Here is a 17,336-nt window from a genome sequence, read left to right on the forward strand (position 1 = left end):
CAACAAACGGGAAACAGTCGTCCCACCTATTCATTCATCATATAATTTGTTTACGCTCTTTGATGCATCGTGCACAAACTCGATTTTTTTTTTTTTTTTGCAGTGACTCACTGCAGCTTGCATTGAGTTGTGTGCGGAGGATCGCGCCCCCCTCCCAAAAAAAATGCTCCTAGTAGGCAGTGGGAGGGCGTGGCTCATGTCACCGACTGTGGGTCTCCATATTCATGCCAGGGCTTCTTCAAACCTCCTCATATCTCGCTGACACGGATGCGCCAACCGCAGCAAGGTAAGCGACCCCCTTGGTCTTGTTTCCACACCCCAAATGCATCCGCACCGTGTTTTAATATTTCGTTGCGTGCACCCGCAAGGTCAAACCTGAAGAAAAAACATCCACACACATGCATGTTTGTGTTTGTAGCGTGAATTCCCTTTGCTGCAAAGCAACAGAAACGCCACGCCTAATTATTTAAAGAATGAAATTAAAGCCGAATGTATTTAAAGGCAACAGGAATGTGTTTCCCCATCAATGTTTGCACTATGGTGACAGACGGGTGCATGATGAGTGGGAGGGCAAACACAAACGCTTCAATTGTCTGCCCACTAAGGTAACCTGCATGTTCTGTGACCCTTCCCTGGCTTGAAACAATGCCAGCACTGAATATGGCAGCGTTTTTTAAAAACAAAACTGATGGCCTTTGTGTTTGTCGACTGCAACTGATCACCTTCAATAATGATGTCACCGTAATTGTAAATTAGTGATGGAGTGTGTCTGTCTCCATCTATTTGATGGGAACAGATGTACTAAACAAAAATTTGAGATATGAAATAGATGTGTCTCTGGAGTGAACTTGTGGAATGACAATGAACTGGAGCCATGTTTTAAAATATATAATAAAGAAGTGTATTAAAAGTATATGCAAATCAGATTGATTCTGATTCTGATATAAGAAAACCAAAAACACTGTAATGCTAATTTTTTTATATTCAATAAATCATAAAAGTCAAATCTGTATTCAGAATTAGGGCTCGGACCCGAAAAATGTTTCACTTCTTCCAACTCCGATTGAACATGTGCGTTTTGTTTGCAAAAAAACCCTTCTATTTTCATTCTTTTGTGTTTCATTTTCTTTAATTTTATAACCAATCTGGTGTTAATTTGTTTTGGATACCTTCAAGAAATAAAAAAATAATCAATACGGCTCTAACAGTCTAAATTAAGAAAAAATAAGCACTGTTATCTCAATGAAGACAAAATCGCTGGATGCACTCGAATCCAATCTGTGTACCTTCCTGTGTCCAGTGAGGTTGTAGTCATGCTTATGCTAATGTTTATTGACATCTGTCTCTATGGCAACAGCAAGTGACAACTGAATGACGCATTGCCACTATCAAAAATAGTAGCTCCAGCAACATTCAAATGCAGTGTGATGACTCGGTGTGTGTGTCAACCTTTAACTGAGCCAAGACACACAGTTTTGCATTTAGAATTGCTTTTAGTTTTTTTTGCAATGATTGTTTTGTTCAATACTCTATTTGGTACAATTGAAATGATTTTATTTACTTGTTGCAGTTTGTAGCTGTTATGGCAAAATAAATTATGTGCACCATTGCTCTTAGACTTTTTAAACCAAAAAATAAGAAACTAGACAACACATTTGCAGCAAATTGTGTACTTTTGTGTACTTTTTGTAGACCATTTATTCACGACAGTGCTTTATGAGGCCTGCAATGGTTCCTGCATGAATGATCAGTCGTCAATATTATTAGAAGAAATTGAGAGCCCTAAAATCGAATTTTGCGCTGACTGATCGCTGCTGCTTTTCTCCTGCGGTAGGAGAGTGCTCATTTGGATTATTCATGGGTGAACGCATCCGTCCGGCATGGGATCTAACCCAAAAAGGACTGTGAGCGTCCAGATGGTGCCTCAGCTGCCTGCTGCGGACACCCTAGCCAACTCCAACCAGTCAACGGAGCCCAACCTGAAACTCTCACCTGGCCGCAAACAGGATAAGACGGTAGCACCTGTTAGCACCCTCAAAAAGACTGAAGACATGTCAAACAAAGGTCTGGCTGAAACGGAAGCGATAAGAGATGCTAATGCTAACATCAGCAACATGTTAACCCTGGCTGATGAAAAAGTCTCTAAGAGTCCCGGTTGCCGGGTAAAAACGTCCAAGGACGAGGTTAGCGTCAAAACCTCGCCACGGAATATCTCATCCAGCCGTAACAATGGCGCAAAACACGTCGAGCCTGAAACGGATAAAGAGGCAGCTGCACTTCACAAGGACAGGTCGAGTCCCAAGGAGCCTGGTCACAAACGAAAACACTCGGTTTCTCTCCAAGAGCCGCCTGAGCTCAAGCAAAGTGCCGATACTGCGCCGTTGCTCAACTCCACTTTGCCTTCGTCCAACAGCCAAGACGTCAACAAAGTGTCGGTAGACAAAATATCTGGAGAAAATGTAGCTGTAGACAAATTATCTGCCGAGAAAGGATTCGTAGACAAACACCAGCCCTTGCAGACCTTGCCTCAGGTGACGCATGAGGAAAGTCAGTCCAAGCTTCAGTGTAAGATCTACAGAGAGGCTTCCACCATGACCTCCCCTCGAATTCCCCCCATCGCAGTCGAGCAAGGGCGTGACGCCGAAGTCCAGGCGGTAGCCAGCACCAGCTGCAAGGCCGTGTCCACCAGCCCGAGCCTGCTGCCCTTCAGGCTGAACGCGACCAACCTTGAGGAGACACACAGCCTCTACCAGTCTGACGGCAGTTTGGGCTTCCGCCAGATCGGGCCATCGATAAATATGCACCAGGGGCCGACTGTAGAGAGGCTCACCGTTGAGGCGGAGATGTGCCCGGCCGCCGTCTCCGCCCCGCTCGACGCCAAGCTGGGGGCCAAGCCCAAAGAAAGCGCCCCGACTCTCAGCAGTATCCAACCGGTGTATCAGATCAACATCGAGCACGGCAGTCGTAAGGAGCCAGAGAACAGAAAGGCGGTGGAAATACCCGTGACCAAATTCGGAGAATCCCAAACGGATGACCCTAGCAAGTCTGGATTTGCGGACAAGGCTGTTACAGCTCAGATCAATTCATCCGCCACCACAAACACGTCATCCAAGTTTGATGATGTTACAAAAGACTCCGAAACGGAGACCAAGCAGCAGACAGACGTTGAAGAAAGCGACGACGAGAAGCAGACGGCGAAAAGCGTCCACGACGTGGTCTGGGATGAGCAGGGTATGACCTGGGAGGTCTACGGAGCCGCCGTGGACCCCGAATCCCTGGGCTTCGCCATCCAGAGCCACCTTCAGTGTAAGATCAAGGAGCAGGAGCGAAAACTAATCGTCCAAACGTCCATCCGCAAGTCCATCAGCGGCCTGGACTCACCGAGGGCGGCAACCAAGAGCAAGCGGCGGCAGCACAACCCCTTTCGCTCCATACTACGGAACGTGCGGCGCCCCAACTGCTGCGCTCGGCCGCCACCCTCGGCCGTCCTCGATTAGTCCCCCCCCCCCCCTCACAGTTCAAGGTGGTCGCTGTAGTGATGCCACGTGACGGGACAGCACTTCCCGTGAGTATCCCAGAATGTCGTAGACTAGACTATTTGTGACAATTGTGATCAAAAGGAAGTTAAACGGAATATAAATGAATTTTGATAGAAATGGATATTTAAATAATAATATAAAAAAACGAGGATATGTCTATAAACGAGAGAATATGTCTATAAACTAATCCGAGGCAATAATAGCGAAACGCATGTGTATTAGTCGCAGTGGTGATATGACGATGAAGAACTTTGCATCATGGCAATTACAGGCTGGTATGATTTTCTGTCAAACATCTCTTCACGGTTCTTCTTGAGGTTGTTTGGGGTCCAGTATTTTGAAATTTCATGAACATTTATTTTCTAGTGCTGTCAGAAAAAAAGACCAAAAGACTGTATGCATACATGTCTGTTTACTGTTTGGTTTTTTTAATTAAAGACGGGGGGAAAAAACACAAGTCGAGTGGCACATGGTTTGTTTTTTTTAATACTACAAAGCCCTGCATTAAATAAATAACATTCCTTAAATTCCCTAACAAAAAAAAATGTTGGCGGCACTTACGAAATGTATCTAATGATAGCAGGACACTGATATTATTGTCTTAACCTTTGTGTTATCAACATGGCTGATAGCTTGGGATGTCACAAGCTGTAAAACGGCCACTCGTGTTTGAACACATGGGTCACACGTGTTCGCTCTCCGGGAAAATGTTCAGTGGATGTAAGCACAGACGATTTGAGAACTAAAACATAACTCATGCGTGTGTGCAAGAAAACGGTCAGGAAAAACGTTCTCAGTGAAAGCCCAAGCTGAGTTCGCATCTCCAATGAAATCACTGATCGTTTTCCAGAATAAATTGGACCGCCGTCGCTCTTGGCTGTATCCTCAAACCAGGATTTTCATTTTTGGATTGGATAAGCCCTTTTTGAAGTTCAGATTGATATCTAACAGATAAAAGTAAATCTTATGATTGCGGCGCAGGGGTACAATTTAATCCTCCATAATCCAGGATTTAAATCTGCAATTTTGAACAAAGTTGTGCTACACTATTCCGTTTAATCATTTCAATAGATAGTTCTCAAATCAAAAAGAGATGACAGTTCCTGTTCATATTTAAAAATAGCTATTTTTAATTGGATTGGAGTGAATAATACATGACTATTAATGATCAAATTCAGGGAATGGCTGTCTGTGCGCGCTGAACCTCGGTGGAGGTCTCCACTTTCTTTCTATGCCTTCAACTTGCATGGCCCATTTTCTCTGTGATTGTAATGAAGCAGCTGAGCTTCTAGAACAGTGGAGTGATTAAAAACCTTCTAATCTGCGGAACGTTTCCTCCCCCCCCCCCGCCGCGAAGCAGCATCGTGAGCTCCCTACTCTTGTGTATCAGAGTGTTGAGTCGCCGAGAAAGTCGTTGCTTGTCTTCTTGACGGCTCATCCTCTCCCGGTGGAATATGTGGCCTACATTTATTTGCGGTGTGCGGTTCAACTTGAGCTTCATCTAACCTCCTATTTTTTATATATTTATTTATATATATATATACACGCACATTTGTTTGTGTACAATTGTTTATTTTTTACTCCAGTGGACCAATTGGGGTGGCTCCATTTGAAAAAGTCTGTAGTGTGTTGGCACCGGATTATAAATTTTATTTGGCGGTGTGTGTCAATGACACTAAGGGCCTAGTTGGCATTAGCTGTTAGGGTGGTGCTCACTCTAACTTATTTTGCAAGAACCACACGGGAGACAAGTATGTCCTTTTTGACACCTGCAGGTGGAGAGTCTATTCGTCGCTGTGTGTACAGCGATGATCGAATGAGGTCTGACTCAGGCCTCTTGCAGGAGCATTTTTATTGAGAGAAACAGAGTGGGGGTGAGAGTGGACAGGATGGGGTTGAAGCCCCTGGCCTGCTGACCAAAGCATAGCAGGGGGTCTTTTACGACGTTGTGTAAACAAAGCAACTTTGATTGCTTCCTCTGCAGCTAGTCAATCAGTTCAAAAGATCTTAGCACTTTGGTCTACTACTTTTGTTAAAACAGGACAAGATAGGTAAATTATTACAGGTTACATTCCAACATAATCGTACGATGAAGATAATCTGTAAACCCTAACATTAGCCATTAATTTTTGCGCCAGAATGTGTTAGCGTGGTTAGCATGTGGCTAAGAAGTACTTCTAATGGATGGATGAATGTGGTGGTTATTAGTCAAAGCGACGTATAGCGAGTAAGCTAGCAACATCCGCCACTAAAATTAGTATGCTTTGTCTTCCAGAGTGAGAGCATAATGCAGTAACCGTGTAAATGTTAAGTTAGTTCAAATGTTCCAAAAGGTTCCCCTTGTTACTATGGTAGATTGGTGGCGCGTAAAGACATGCAGAATTTTTAAATTCGTCCTACTGGCGCATTTGTGCCTGGAATCTCGTCATCTTTTTTGCGCACAAACAAACGCGGGTCACCTTCTGTGGCTTCATTAGAGACTGTTGTATTACGGCTGACAGATGTGGCCATAAATCATGGTGGCTCCTCCAGGCGAAGATCTCCAAACAAATGGCCAAACGTGTCACATTTATCAATCTGCAGTATTCCACACGGAAAACCTGTTCAGTGGAAAACCATCACGTTATGTTTTTTTTTTTATCCTTTTTGCCTTAGTAGTCATTTCCCCATGGAGCCATAAGCTGCTTTTGTTGCATCATTACCTCTGTCATTGAGAAAAAATAAAAAGTAACTACTAATCTGGAAATAACAAGTCGAAGTAAGGCGCAATAAGACAAACTACTCTTACATAAATTAAAAATTCAAAGTCCTAGCAGCTGTACAGTATTAAAAAGTGGGACCTAAAGAAAATAATGTGTGATAATGGAAGATGTATCGTATCCCTGTTGTTGTCATGGCAACCTCACATGATCCATTTTATGCGTCATAATATTGGTGAGCTAGCCAGGCCACCTCTTCTCATGTTAGCATTAGCATCAGCGCGACCTTCACTGTTCCCAATACCTGTGACGGGTGGTCTATAATTTTAGTGGACCAGCCAGCCCACCCATCTTGTCATGCTAGCATTAGCATCAGTGCTAATGTTACTTTTTCTAGTTGGATTATAACTTCATATAACTTCAAATTCAGTTGCCATATGACACCTCAATAAAACATTGGTAGAGCGCACCTGTTGTTATATTAGCCTTAGCATTAGCGTTAATATTGCTTTTTCCTAACCAGATATTTACAATTATCCTGGTCTGAAAAAAAGTAGTTTCAAATGACTCACATGGGCCTCGTCTGATGAAAGTTAATGATAATGAAGCAATTAGTCTCATTGCTCATTTACTAGCCCTTAATGTGACGCCTCTTGACGGCCAAAGTACACACACACACACACACACTGCGCTGTTCAGTGTCTTCGCCATGGCGAGGAAAGGGCACATGGATCTGGTCCAGAAGAGTGGTTCTTCTCGGGGTTTGAGCACCCTGGAAATATGGCTGATATTCCTCTTCGTGGTGATGACTGGTGTGAGCGTGGCCCTCGTGGTCCTCTACTTCGTCCACGAGGAAGACCCTGCGCCTCTTCAAGAGGGTGAGAATGAGCCATTATTCAATGACCCTAATAAGAAAAATCGGTATAGAAAATGGATGGATGCATAGATGTTAATTAAAAAATAAATAATATAAGAAAAAATATATATATATTAGTCAAATTAATTTTGAAGAATGTCATACAGAAAATGTAATCACTTTAAAAACAATGAAAATCTTACCAATAAATTGGGAAAGTATAGAAAATGCAGAAAGTCAGCTATTAAAATGTTAATTGTGACAAAATGATCTATCGGGTTATAAAATTGAAAAGTGAAGCAGAGGCAAAAATTCAGCTTTGGAAAATAAATCCAATATTAAAAACTATTAATCATTTAACTCATGGTTTGTTAGGGTGGTGCTCACTCTAACTTATTTTGCGAGAACCACACGGGAGACAAGTAAGTCCTTTTAGACACCTGCAGGTGGAGAGTCCATTCGTCGCTGTGCGTACAGCGATGATCGAATGAGGTCTGACTCAGGCCTCATGCAGGAGCATTTTTATTGAGAGAAACAGAGTGGGGGTGAGAGTGGGGGTGAGAGTGGACAGGATGGGGTTGAAGCCCCTGGCCTGCTGATCAAAGCCTAGCAGGGGGTCTTTTACGACGTTGTGTAAACAAAGCAACTTTGATTGCTTCCTCTGCAGCTAGTCAATCAGTTCAAAAGATCTTAGCACTTTGTTCTACTACTTTTGTTAAAACAGGACAAGCTAGGTAAATTATTACAGGTTACATTCCAACATAATCATACGAAGAAGATAATCTGTAAACCCTAACATGGTTAAATAAATATAAAAACATATATGTAATATGTTTAACAAGTTGAATTAAATGGATTTTTTTTCTTACTCAGCAAAAGAAAAGAAAGTGAGCTCTAAAAATAACAGTTGGATTGATCGCATACTATAACGGAGCGCGTGCGTCATCTCTCCAGGGCCGGATTCGGGCTGCGGCGGTCCACGGGAGCTCACTGCAGCGTCTGGCAATTTCGTCAGCCGCCACTACCCAAGTAGCTATGACAACGGCAGGAGTTGCTCTTGGCACATTACCGTGGACCCTGATAAGGTGAGATGGATTCTCGTTTTACTTCTGTGATGAATCACGTACTTATTTTGTTGTTGGTTTGAACGTTTTCTGATTTGTGATGGTGGACAGTTCCAGAATTTTGATGTTTGACTTCCGTCATTTTTCCGGTGGACTGCTTTGAATATAATATAAAAATAAAATATAAATCAAATTTACTTGACCCAGCTTCTGTAGCCAGAAGTAAATTCCTCCTTGAAAAGCAGCTTTTCTATCGAATCGTTGCTACCGCTGAGGCTCTGCGTGTCTCCGGATCGCAAGTCGAGTTTATTTACTGATTGTCTAATGCGAAGCCAAGCAGTGGAGGACAGATGGGATGGACGCAAAACAGACAGATGGCAGCCTCTGTCCCCTTCATCCTTCCTTTCCAACAAAAAATAAAAAGAAACAGACCGCAGAGTAAACCTTAACGCACTGCTGCGCTTGCGTCGTTCGTGTCCGTTAGCAACATCTCATTTCGTCTCGCCCTCAATAAAAAGATGAATGACGATCAAACATTTGTTTTGCTCGCAGGTGATCTCACTATGGTTCCAAGAGTTTGCCTTGGAGGACACCAACTTGTGCACTGCGGACTTCATCACGCTGCGAGATTCTTTCGGAATCATTGGTCGGTTGGATCTGCGGAGAATATAAAGTGTTCCTAAATGATCGTGGTCGCTTTCTACGTTTGCAGGCAAATATTGCGGCTACAGCAAACCCTTGCCTTTGGTGTCTCTGACCAACCGGCTGACCGTTTACTTCGACACCAACGACAGAAAAACAGACCAAGGATTCAAAGCTCATTACGAGGCCGTGTCTCCGGAGCGGACTTCAGGTAAGATGGCGCCGAGTGTTATTGACCTAGAAAATGGAGTGTCGCTGGATGATAGTGGGGGAAGGGGGATCATGTATGCATGTACCCTTGAAAATGAAGTGTCCTCCATCTTTGCCACCAGAAATAGCTGGAGCCGGTGGTGCTCTCCAAGGTGACCTGGGGACTCTGCTGACCCCTGGCTTTCCTGAGCAGAACTACCCCAATGGTGCGCTGTACCAGGTAACGCAAAACTGAGTAGATTCTTTGCTCAACCCGTAGATGGTAGAAGAATTTGGAATTCTGATATTCATTCAGCACTCCATGCAAAAATTTGTGTGAATTCAAAGTGGAAAATCACCGTGCCCGAAGGCGAGCGGGTTCGATTGACGTTCACCTGGTTCGACCTGGTACCGGAAGTGTGCGGAGACTTTGTGCAGGTCTACGATGGCTCTTCATCAATAGGTAATTGCACGAGAATAACCCGTCACTATTGAACTCAATTTAAAAAAAACAAAAAATTGTGGGAAGGTAAATTCTGTGGGGGAGCTTTGCCTAAACCGGTGGAATCCAGCAGCAACACCATGGTGGTGCGATTCAAATCGGACAGCAGCAAGAACGCCAGAGGCTTCAATGCTACCTACACAAAGTCCAGCCTCCCGCCTATTGTGGTCCCCACCACCATGAAGCCCACAACCACGTCCAAACCCACCACCCAGACTCTCCCGCCTACAACCACAGCAACCGGTAAAATATTGTTCCAAAAAGAATCTCTCCATCTTACGGAACATATCAACCGTGACTTTTCTCCCATCAGGTGGTCCGATTATTCTCAGCGGGCGCAAGGGTGTCTTCCAATCAACGGGCTTCCCTGATCCATATCCAGCTCACCAGAACATCTCCTGGAGGATAAGCGTACCCAAAGGCTTTCTGTTGAAGCTGCACATCGTTGAGTTGGCCATCACGGGCGAAACCGGGCAGTGCAAGGGCGACAAGTTGGTCGTATCGGACGCTTACGGCACGCTAGGTGACGTCGTTAATACAGTCCTACTGAATTTTAGCATTTTTAATATTTCTTTGAATGTAATCCTCTTAGCTTTTTGGCTAAGCTAACCAGCTACCTAGCAAAGAAGCAAATTAACAAATGGGCTTCTTAGTTATTTCCCATAATCCTCTGAGCTAGTGAAAAGAATTATGACAAAAGGAAAGGACTAACTTCATCAACTAATAACTAACTAAACTAGCAGCCTAAAAAAATGTTGTTTAATTCAAGAAGTAAAGCAAACAAACTAACGAGCTAACTATCGAATTAATAAACTAAATGTTGAAGTAAAAAACTAACAACCCAACTAACAAACACGCTATTGATTTTACTAACTCGCTAACAAACTAACTAGAGTCTCAACTTTGCTGCAACGTCCGCTACCCTTGGGTAAAATGTGTCTCCTTCCAAAGTGTACTTTGAAATATTATCAGAATGCTATCAGCTTGTAGATACAGATTGAAGACATTTCCCCGAAGTGAGCCTCTTTAACTTGGAAATGAGGATCCTTCATCTCGTGCTTATGATAATGGCATAGCTTTACACACACACACACACACACACACACACAACAATGGTCTGAATGAAAAACGGTGTCCTCTGCATGCCCGCCTAATGGTCTCCATGTCAATTTCCAGGCACGCACTGCGGCTACATCCGTCCTCCAGTTGTGGTGGCCGCCACCAACACTCTGTCTGTCTCCTTCTTGTCGGACAGTCGCCTCACCGACAGGGGCTTCTCTGCCAAGTGGGAGGCCGTCTACCTTGAGGACATAGCAGGTACTCTTGCATACAGCTCATTAAGCCTGACGCTGAAACGTTGACGCCCTTCTGCCCCCGCACTGAAATCAAAGCGATTGTGTGAACTTTATCACGGTGAACGTCCACGAGTATAGAAATAAAGATTGCAAAAAAATATTTTATGACTTTCTCGATAAGCTTGCAAGGCCGCGCACGGGGCATGCTGGGGGATCATTACTGTCTATTGCATTTTGTGCATTTAAAGTACCGTATTTTCCGGACTATAAGGCGCACCGGACTATAAGGCGCAGCGTCAATGAATGGCCCATTTTAAAACGTTGTCCTTATATAAGGCGCACCGGACTATAAGGCGCACCATTAATGCATCATGTCAGATTTTTAATCCAAATCAAATCATTCTCCATTTTATCTTTTTTATTTCAACTTCAGACGCAACAAATTACTTTATAATCACAAAATAATGATCCATAGTCTTTTTGATTCATGATTCATAGTCTTCAGCGGGCCACTTATGATTGATTTCATGACACAATGCTTCTGGCCAGTTTAAATTTAGGAATTTGGTCCATATATAAGGCGCACCGGACTATAAGGCGCACTGTCGGCTTTTGAGAAAAATTTAGGTTTTTAGGTGCACCTTATAGTCCGGAAAATACGGTAATAAAAATGTATTATACATCAAATATATTATAATACATATGAATTAAATAAATAATTAAATAATTAAAATAATTACTAATAAATCAATCAATAAATATGTTTTATTGTTTTTTTATTACAAGTATATTAGAATACATATGAATTAAATAAATAATTAAAATAATTACTAATAAATAAATATTTTTTATTATTTTCCCAGAACTCCAGGGATGCGGCTTGTCGTCAAAGGAGGGGACCGGCGTGATCAAGTCTCCCAACTGGCCAATGAACTACAAGGCCAACGGCGAGTGCATGTGGAACGTCGCGGCGCCGCTGGGCAAGAAAATCACACTGACCTTCACTCACTTTGAGCTGGAAGCCAAAGATTTCCTGTCAGCCAAGTGTTTCGACAACGTTGTGGTCTACGACATTAACGGCTTCACCAATTCCTTGAATCAGAAACATGGTGGGTATTTATGACACACTGCCATCATGTCATGAGCAACTCAAATTACTCTCGGAACCTTTCTTAGGACCGTTTTGTGGCAACAAGCTTCCAAAAACCATCCAGACCAAAGGGAATAGGCTCGTGGTACGCTTCCATTCAGACTTTTTCACGGAGGACAAAGGTTTCCGGGCCTACTGGACTACGAATCCCAGTCTGCCTGCACCGACTGAGGCGCCTGTTCCACCGAATCCTTGGGACGACATCATCATAGGTACCATAATGAAAGTGGGACGTGGAGAGGTGAGTGGTTCCGACAAAAAGATGAACCATCTCGGTCCTGGTTCTGTTCTAGACTGGCCCAGCACTTGCGGCAAACCAGCCATCCCTCCGGCTGTTATGTCTCGCATTGTGAACGGAGAAGCAGCCACGCCACACTCGTGGCCCTGGCAGGTCTCCATGCAGGTGGGCTACTCCCTCCTTGACCCCTCCCTCATCTGTAATATAGTATTTGTGTCTTAATTCGGATGTGGTGGTCTTCACTGTCAGGTATGGCCGTCCAGTCGACCCGAACCAACTTTCTTCCATACGTGTGGCGGCACTCTTATTCATAAGAACTGGGTGCTCACGGCAGCTCACTGCTTCATCAAGTAAGTTTATCAGTATTACTCAAGATTCCAGAACACGATTTAATTGGACAATTGAGGAGGGGGGGGGGGGCAGGGAAAAAAATAAATGTTAGAATTAAAGAGGAAATGAAAAGGAAATCCAAGTTCAATTTTGTTGCCAAAGCACATATCACAGGTAAAGAGAGCAACGTTTGACTCATTTAAGTGTCATAAAAACAATGACCAGAAGAGGGAGACAAAGATGAGTCGTTGACGGCTCGTCAGTTAGCGTTGCTATTTTCTTATATGAAAAAGAAGAACGAAAGAAAGGATGAAAGGGGAAAAAGGTTCCACACTATGCTCAGTGTGAGGTCTGGGGGGAAAAAAATCCAATCATAATTTTCCACTCCTTTTTACAGGATATACTTTAGTTTGACATTTAAATGTAATAAATTCCCCAACTTCCACATCCAGCTATGCCGACGAGCTGCACCGCTGGCAAATGTGCCTGGGCAAGCACAACCTGACCTTCACAGAGCCCAGCGAGCGCTGCTTGGGCGTGACGGGCATCTACCGCCACGAGAGCTTCAAGTACCCCACTGTGCCCACCGTGGAGTTCGACATCGCCCTGGTCAGGCTGGACGGGGAGGCTGAAGTTGGGGACCAGATCTCTTACGCCTGCCTCCCCTCCCCGGAGGAGGTTCTGCCTGAGGGAAAGAAGTGCTACGCCACCGGCTGGGGAGATGAAACAGGTCCGTATCCTCAATATATAGATGATGGATTGTTTTTTTTCCAAGATGAACAAAGATGGCTGCCATTTTTTAGGGGATTCCCTGAACGCCAAAGTGGCAGAGGCTCTAAACCAGGTGGCCTTACCCGTGGTACCGTACAACACGTGCAAGCGGATGGACTACTGGTGGTTCCAGGTGAAGACGTCCATGATCTGCTGCGGTTACACGTTGCCCGACGAGCTCAAGTCCGTCTGTCAGGTAAAAAAAAAACATGAATTTAGAGGCAGGAATTTATTTTTCAACCGTGACATTTTCTGGATTTTATGACACAGGGAGATTCCGGTGGTCCTCTGGTGTGCCAGGATCGTCCCGACAGTGCCTGGGAAGTTCACGGAATCACCAGCTTCGGTCCCATCGGGTGCATCATGAACAAGAAACCCTCTGTGTTCACCAGAACGTCCGCCTACCTTCCCTGGATCAGCAACGTCATCCGCAGAGATATCTACAACCAACACAGTAGGTTCCTTCTTCTTCAATCTTTACTTAACCTGCCACCCTGCTACTTTTTTTGGGTTCACCATCTGTCCTCCTCATGTAGCATCCGGCTGTGGCGGACCAAAGGACTTGACGGGCACGGGCGGTATGTTGTCCTCCATGGGCTTCCCGGGAAGCTACAGCAACAAGGCTCGATGCCAGTGGAACATCTACGCGCCTGCCGGCAAACTGGTGCACCTTCACTTCTCCAACTTCTCTCTGGAGGAGAGTCAAATGTGCTTGAGCGACAAAGTCAGCATTTCAGATGGAACAGGAAGTCTGGGTATTGGATTTTTTTTTTTTACTGTAATTTACATATATTTGTACTTTTTTATTATTAATTATTTATATATCCTGCTTTGTTAACTTACTTTTTTCATGCACAGTATTTCTTTTACTGACAGTTTGTGCGTGTTCCTCCTTCGCTGTCAGGCACGTACTGCAGTCACACGTCACCTATGGACCTGGTGAGTGACGGGACTTCTCTTCACATCAGCTTCTCATCAAACGACAAGGTGGTGGACACGGGATTTTCGGCCACCTGGAAGGTGGTAGAACCTTCGGAAGGTAAGATTTCCTTAGACTCAAACTAGGATCTGTAAAAAAAGCACAATCGACCAGTCATCAAATTAACTACTAATAATTGTACTCATGGCATCTCAACTATGACTTCATTACGTTACAGCTCCTTGCGGGGGAACGTTTAGCAGCCCCCAGGGTGAACTCGCCAGTCCCGATTGGCCCAACGACTACCCAACCCAAGCTGTGTGTACATGGAGGATTCGGGTCCCCGGCGCCAAAAGCATCCACGTGGCCTTCACGCACTTTGAGCTGCAAGCCGTCAACCTGCTGGGCAACTGTGTGGACTACGTGGAGGTCTTCATTGGAGAGAACATGACGTCGCAAGGTGGCACACCGCATTTGGGTTTTTTTTTCTTCATGGATAAGAATGGAAGTATTGATTAATAAATTATAAACCTGTTTTCACAGGTCGTTTCTGCGGTTTTGCCCTGCCGCCCAAATTGAACGTGCCGGGCGACACGGCCGTCATCCGCTTCTTGAGCAACAGCGCCAACCGGCAGCAAGGTTTCCGCGGCTACTGGACCACCGACGGCGGCGTCATCCCGACTCTACCACCGCCCACGCCCAACCCGTGGGACAACATTACCATCAGTGAGTTTGGAAACGTGATGAAATATCTCACACTTGCTTTACTTAAGTCATTTTCAGATATTAAATGTGTCTGCATATAAAGTCAAAGTATTCATTCATTTAGTTTACTTTAGCGTTACACCTAAAAAGCTAATGAGCAAAGTTAGCTAGCACACATTAGCCTTATTATTAGCCACATGCATAAACAAGGTCATGATAACTATAAGAACATCATGACTTGACCAAATCTAGTCAGCAAATATTTCATAATAAGAATGTTTACAAAGCACGTTTTAATACTAATAGATTAATATCTTGTACCAGGCTGGCCAGAGAACTGCGGAAAGCCGGCAGTGGCTCCCAATACAGGCACAACAAAGGTTGTTAATGGAGAAGAAGCGCTACCTCACTCCTGGCCTTGGCAAGTCTCCATGCAGGTAACACTCCCGTAGAAAATTCGTTACTGTTTTAGAGAGCTGCATCAATTCTTAAGATTTTTGTTGTTCACAGTTGGACAGGGTCCTTATTCCCTGTGAATTTGAGAATTTTTTTTAAAATTGAAATAAAATGTTTACTTCTACACGTATGTATCATTTCCTCCACAGGCTTCGCCGATGTCTCCCATTCCTTACATGCACGGCTGTGGAGGTTCATTGATCCACGAAGAGTGGATCCTAACAGCCGCACACTGTTTTATGACGTAAGTTAGATGCAAAACCAAGTAGACCCCCACCCCCCTTGCAAAAACATCACTTTCAAATGTTCTTTCGCGCCTTCCAGCCCTCTCAACCAAATCTCGTACTGGCGCATGTGCCTGGGGAAGCACCACATGAACTCCTCCAGGGACATCCCGTCGGCGGAGGCGTGCTACAAGGTGGACAGCATCATCCGCCACGAGGGCTTCGTCTACGAGGACGACCGCACTGACATCACCAATGACATCGCCCTGGTGCATCTGGTCCATCCCGTCAACATGACACGGGAGATCAGCCCTGTTTGTCTACCCCAGCCCGGGGTGGTGGTGGAGGCTGGGACGCGATGCTTTGTCACTGGTTGGGGGGATGAGAAAGGTAAAAAAAAAAATCCGGTTGGTACTGTGACAGAAATGGAGGGATGGAGCCAACCACCTTCTATTGCTTTATAGGAAACCTCTTCCCCAAAGTGTCTGAGAAACTCAACCAGGCTGCTCTTCCTGTGGTGGACTTCAAGACCTGCAGCAAGCCCGCCTACTGGTGGGACACGCTGCGGCCCTCCATGATCTGCGCCGGGTACGAGTCCCCGGATGAACTCAAATCGGCGTGCCAGGTGAGAATACACGTGGGGGGAGTATCAGAGCTGGAAAAAATGCACAGCGCCATCTGTGTGCAAGGTGTGTGAAGTTTAACAAGGATCTTACAGGATCTCTGTATGAGAATAGTTATTAAATTAATAGGCCATTTCACATTGTTTTATTTTTCATCTATTGAAAGCTATCAAGACAGAATGTAGGAATCGGGTCTGCCAATTTTGTAATCAATTTACTGGGTTTTCCAGTATTTGCTCTGATATTCCAAATTTTTTCAGGGTCTCTATGTGAAAGAGTCTTTCAAGTCAACAAGTTAATATTTTTGTATATTTCTGGATTTAGGAATGTGTGCAGTCCTTTCACGACTAGTGTTTACGTAACAGCCTGTTTTGTTTGTGATCATTCAGCCACTGTTTGCATAATTGCACACAAAGACCAAAATAGGGCCATTGTTATATTGTTGGCTGCAGCTTCATCCAAGTCTCTCTTCACCCCGCAGGGTGACTCTGGGGGCCCCTTTGCGTGCAAGGCCAACGCCACCTGGGAAGTGCACGGTGTGGTCAGTTTCGGACCGCAGGGATGCATCAAGGATAAGAAGCCGTCCGTGTTCACGCGGGTTTCTGCTTTTAGCCAATGGATCCATGACAAAATCAGGAAGTTCACGTACGAACGGGACAGCTTATTTACAGTGGTACCTTGATTTACAAGTTTAATTTGTTCCGTGAACAAACACGTAACTTGAATAACTTGTATCAAAGAAGAAAATAGCTCGCTATTGTATTTTACTGTATAAAAACATAATAAAGTAATTAAAGTAAAATAATTCTCTTGACATTCCTTCTGGTGCGTGCGCCTTATCCACCAGGGGCTGAGCCCCATCAGAAATCTGTATATCAACATGAGATTATCAGTTATACTACAAATTATTTCCTGAATATTTTGACGTTAGTTCACTTTCTATAGCCACAGTATTTAATTTTTATTTTGTGGCATTTCATTTTCTAAATATATTTGTTTGCAATTATTTAATTAAGATGTACAGATTAAAAACTACATATAGTTTTAATTTTATTTATTTTGTATTTTTTTGCGAAGCATAATCACGATTTTTTTTACATGACGAACTCTTGCTGCGCATGCGTTGAAGTTTGG

General features: G+C 44.2%; 2 protein-coding genes across 2 annotated transcripts; both read left to right on the plus strand.

Annotated features, from left to right (window-relative positions):
- Position 1: 1 nt before the first annotated feature.
- Positions 2 to 3,995, plus strand: gprin3 (GPRIN family member 3). Its single transcript, XM_037261634.1, has 2 exons — positions 2 to 286; positions 1,835 to 3,995. The coding sequence occupies exon 2, from the start codon at positions 1,881 to 1,883 to the stop codon at positions 3,495 to 3,497; it is 1,617 nt and encodes a 538-aa protein (XP_037117529.1). The 5' UTR covers positions 2 to 286; positions 1,835 to 1,880; the 3' UTR covers positions 3,498 to 3,995.
- A 2,803-nt stretch (positions 3,996 to 6,798) lies between these two features.
- On the plus strand, positions 6,799 to 17,021 carry zgc:154142 (uncharacterized protein LOC555481 homolog). Its single transcript, XM_037254831.1, has 25 exons — positions 6,799 to 7,116; positions 8,049 to 8,179; positions 8,711 to 8,804; positions 8,871 to 9,011; positions 9,133 to 9,230; positions 9,338 to 9,452; positions 9,519 to 9,734; positions 9,805 to 10,014; positions 10,668 to 10,808; positions 11,650 to 11,895; positions 11,963 to 12,148; positions 12,230 to 12,339; positions 12,424 to 12,524; positions 12,957 to 13,234; positions 13,308 to 13,471; positions 13,546 to 13,729; positions 13,812 to 14,030; positions 14,180 to 14,314; positions 14,433 to 14,654; positions 14,738 to 14,920; positions 15,224 to 15,336; positions 15,505 to 15,599; positions 15,680 to 15,969; positions 16,044 to 16,204; positions 16,684 to 17,021. The coding sequence occupies exons 1-25, from the start codon at positions 6,825 to 6,827 to the stop codon at positions 16,882 to 16,884; spliced, it is 4,326 nt and encodes a 1,441-aa protein (XP_037110726.1). The 5' UTR covers positions 6,799 to 6,824; the 3' UTR covers positions 16,885 to 17,021.
- The last annotated feature ends 315 nt before the right edge of the window (positions 17,022 to 17,336 follow it).

The sequence above is a fragment of the Syngnathus acus genome, chromosome 1 (genome assembly GCF_901709675.1).
Source record: "Syngnathus acus chromosome 1, fSynAcu1.2, whole genome shotgun sequence".
Taxonomy (NCBI): domain Eukaryota; kingdom Metazoa; phylum Chordata; class Actinopteri; order Syngnathiformes; family Syngnathidae; genus Syngnathus; species Syngnathus acus.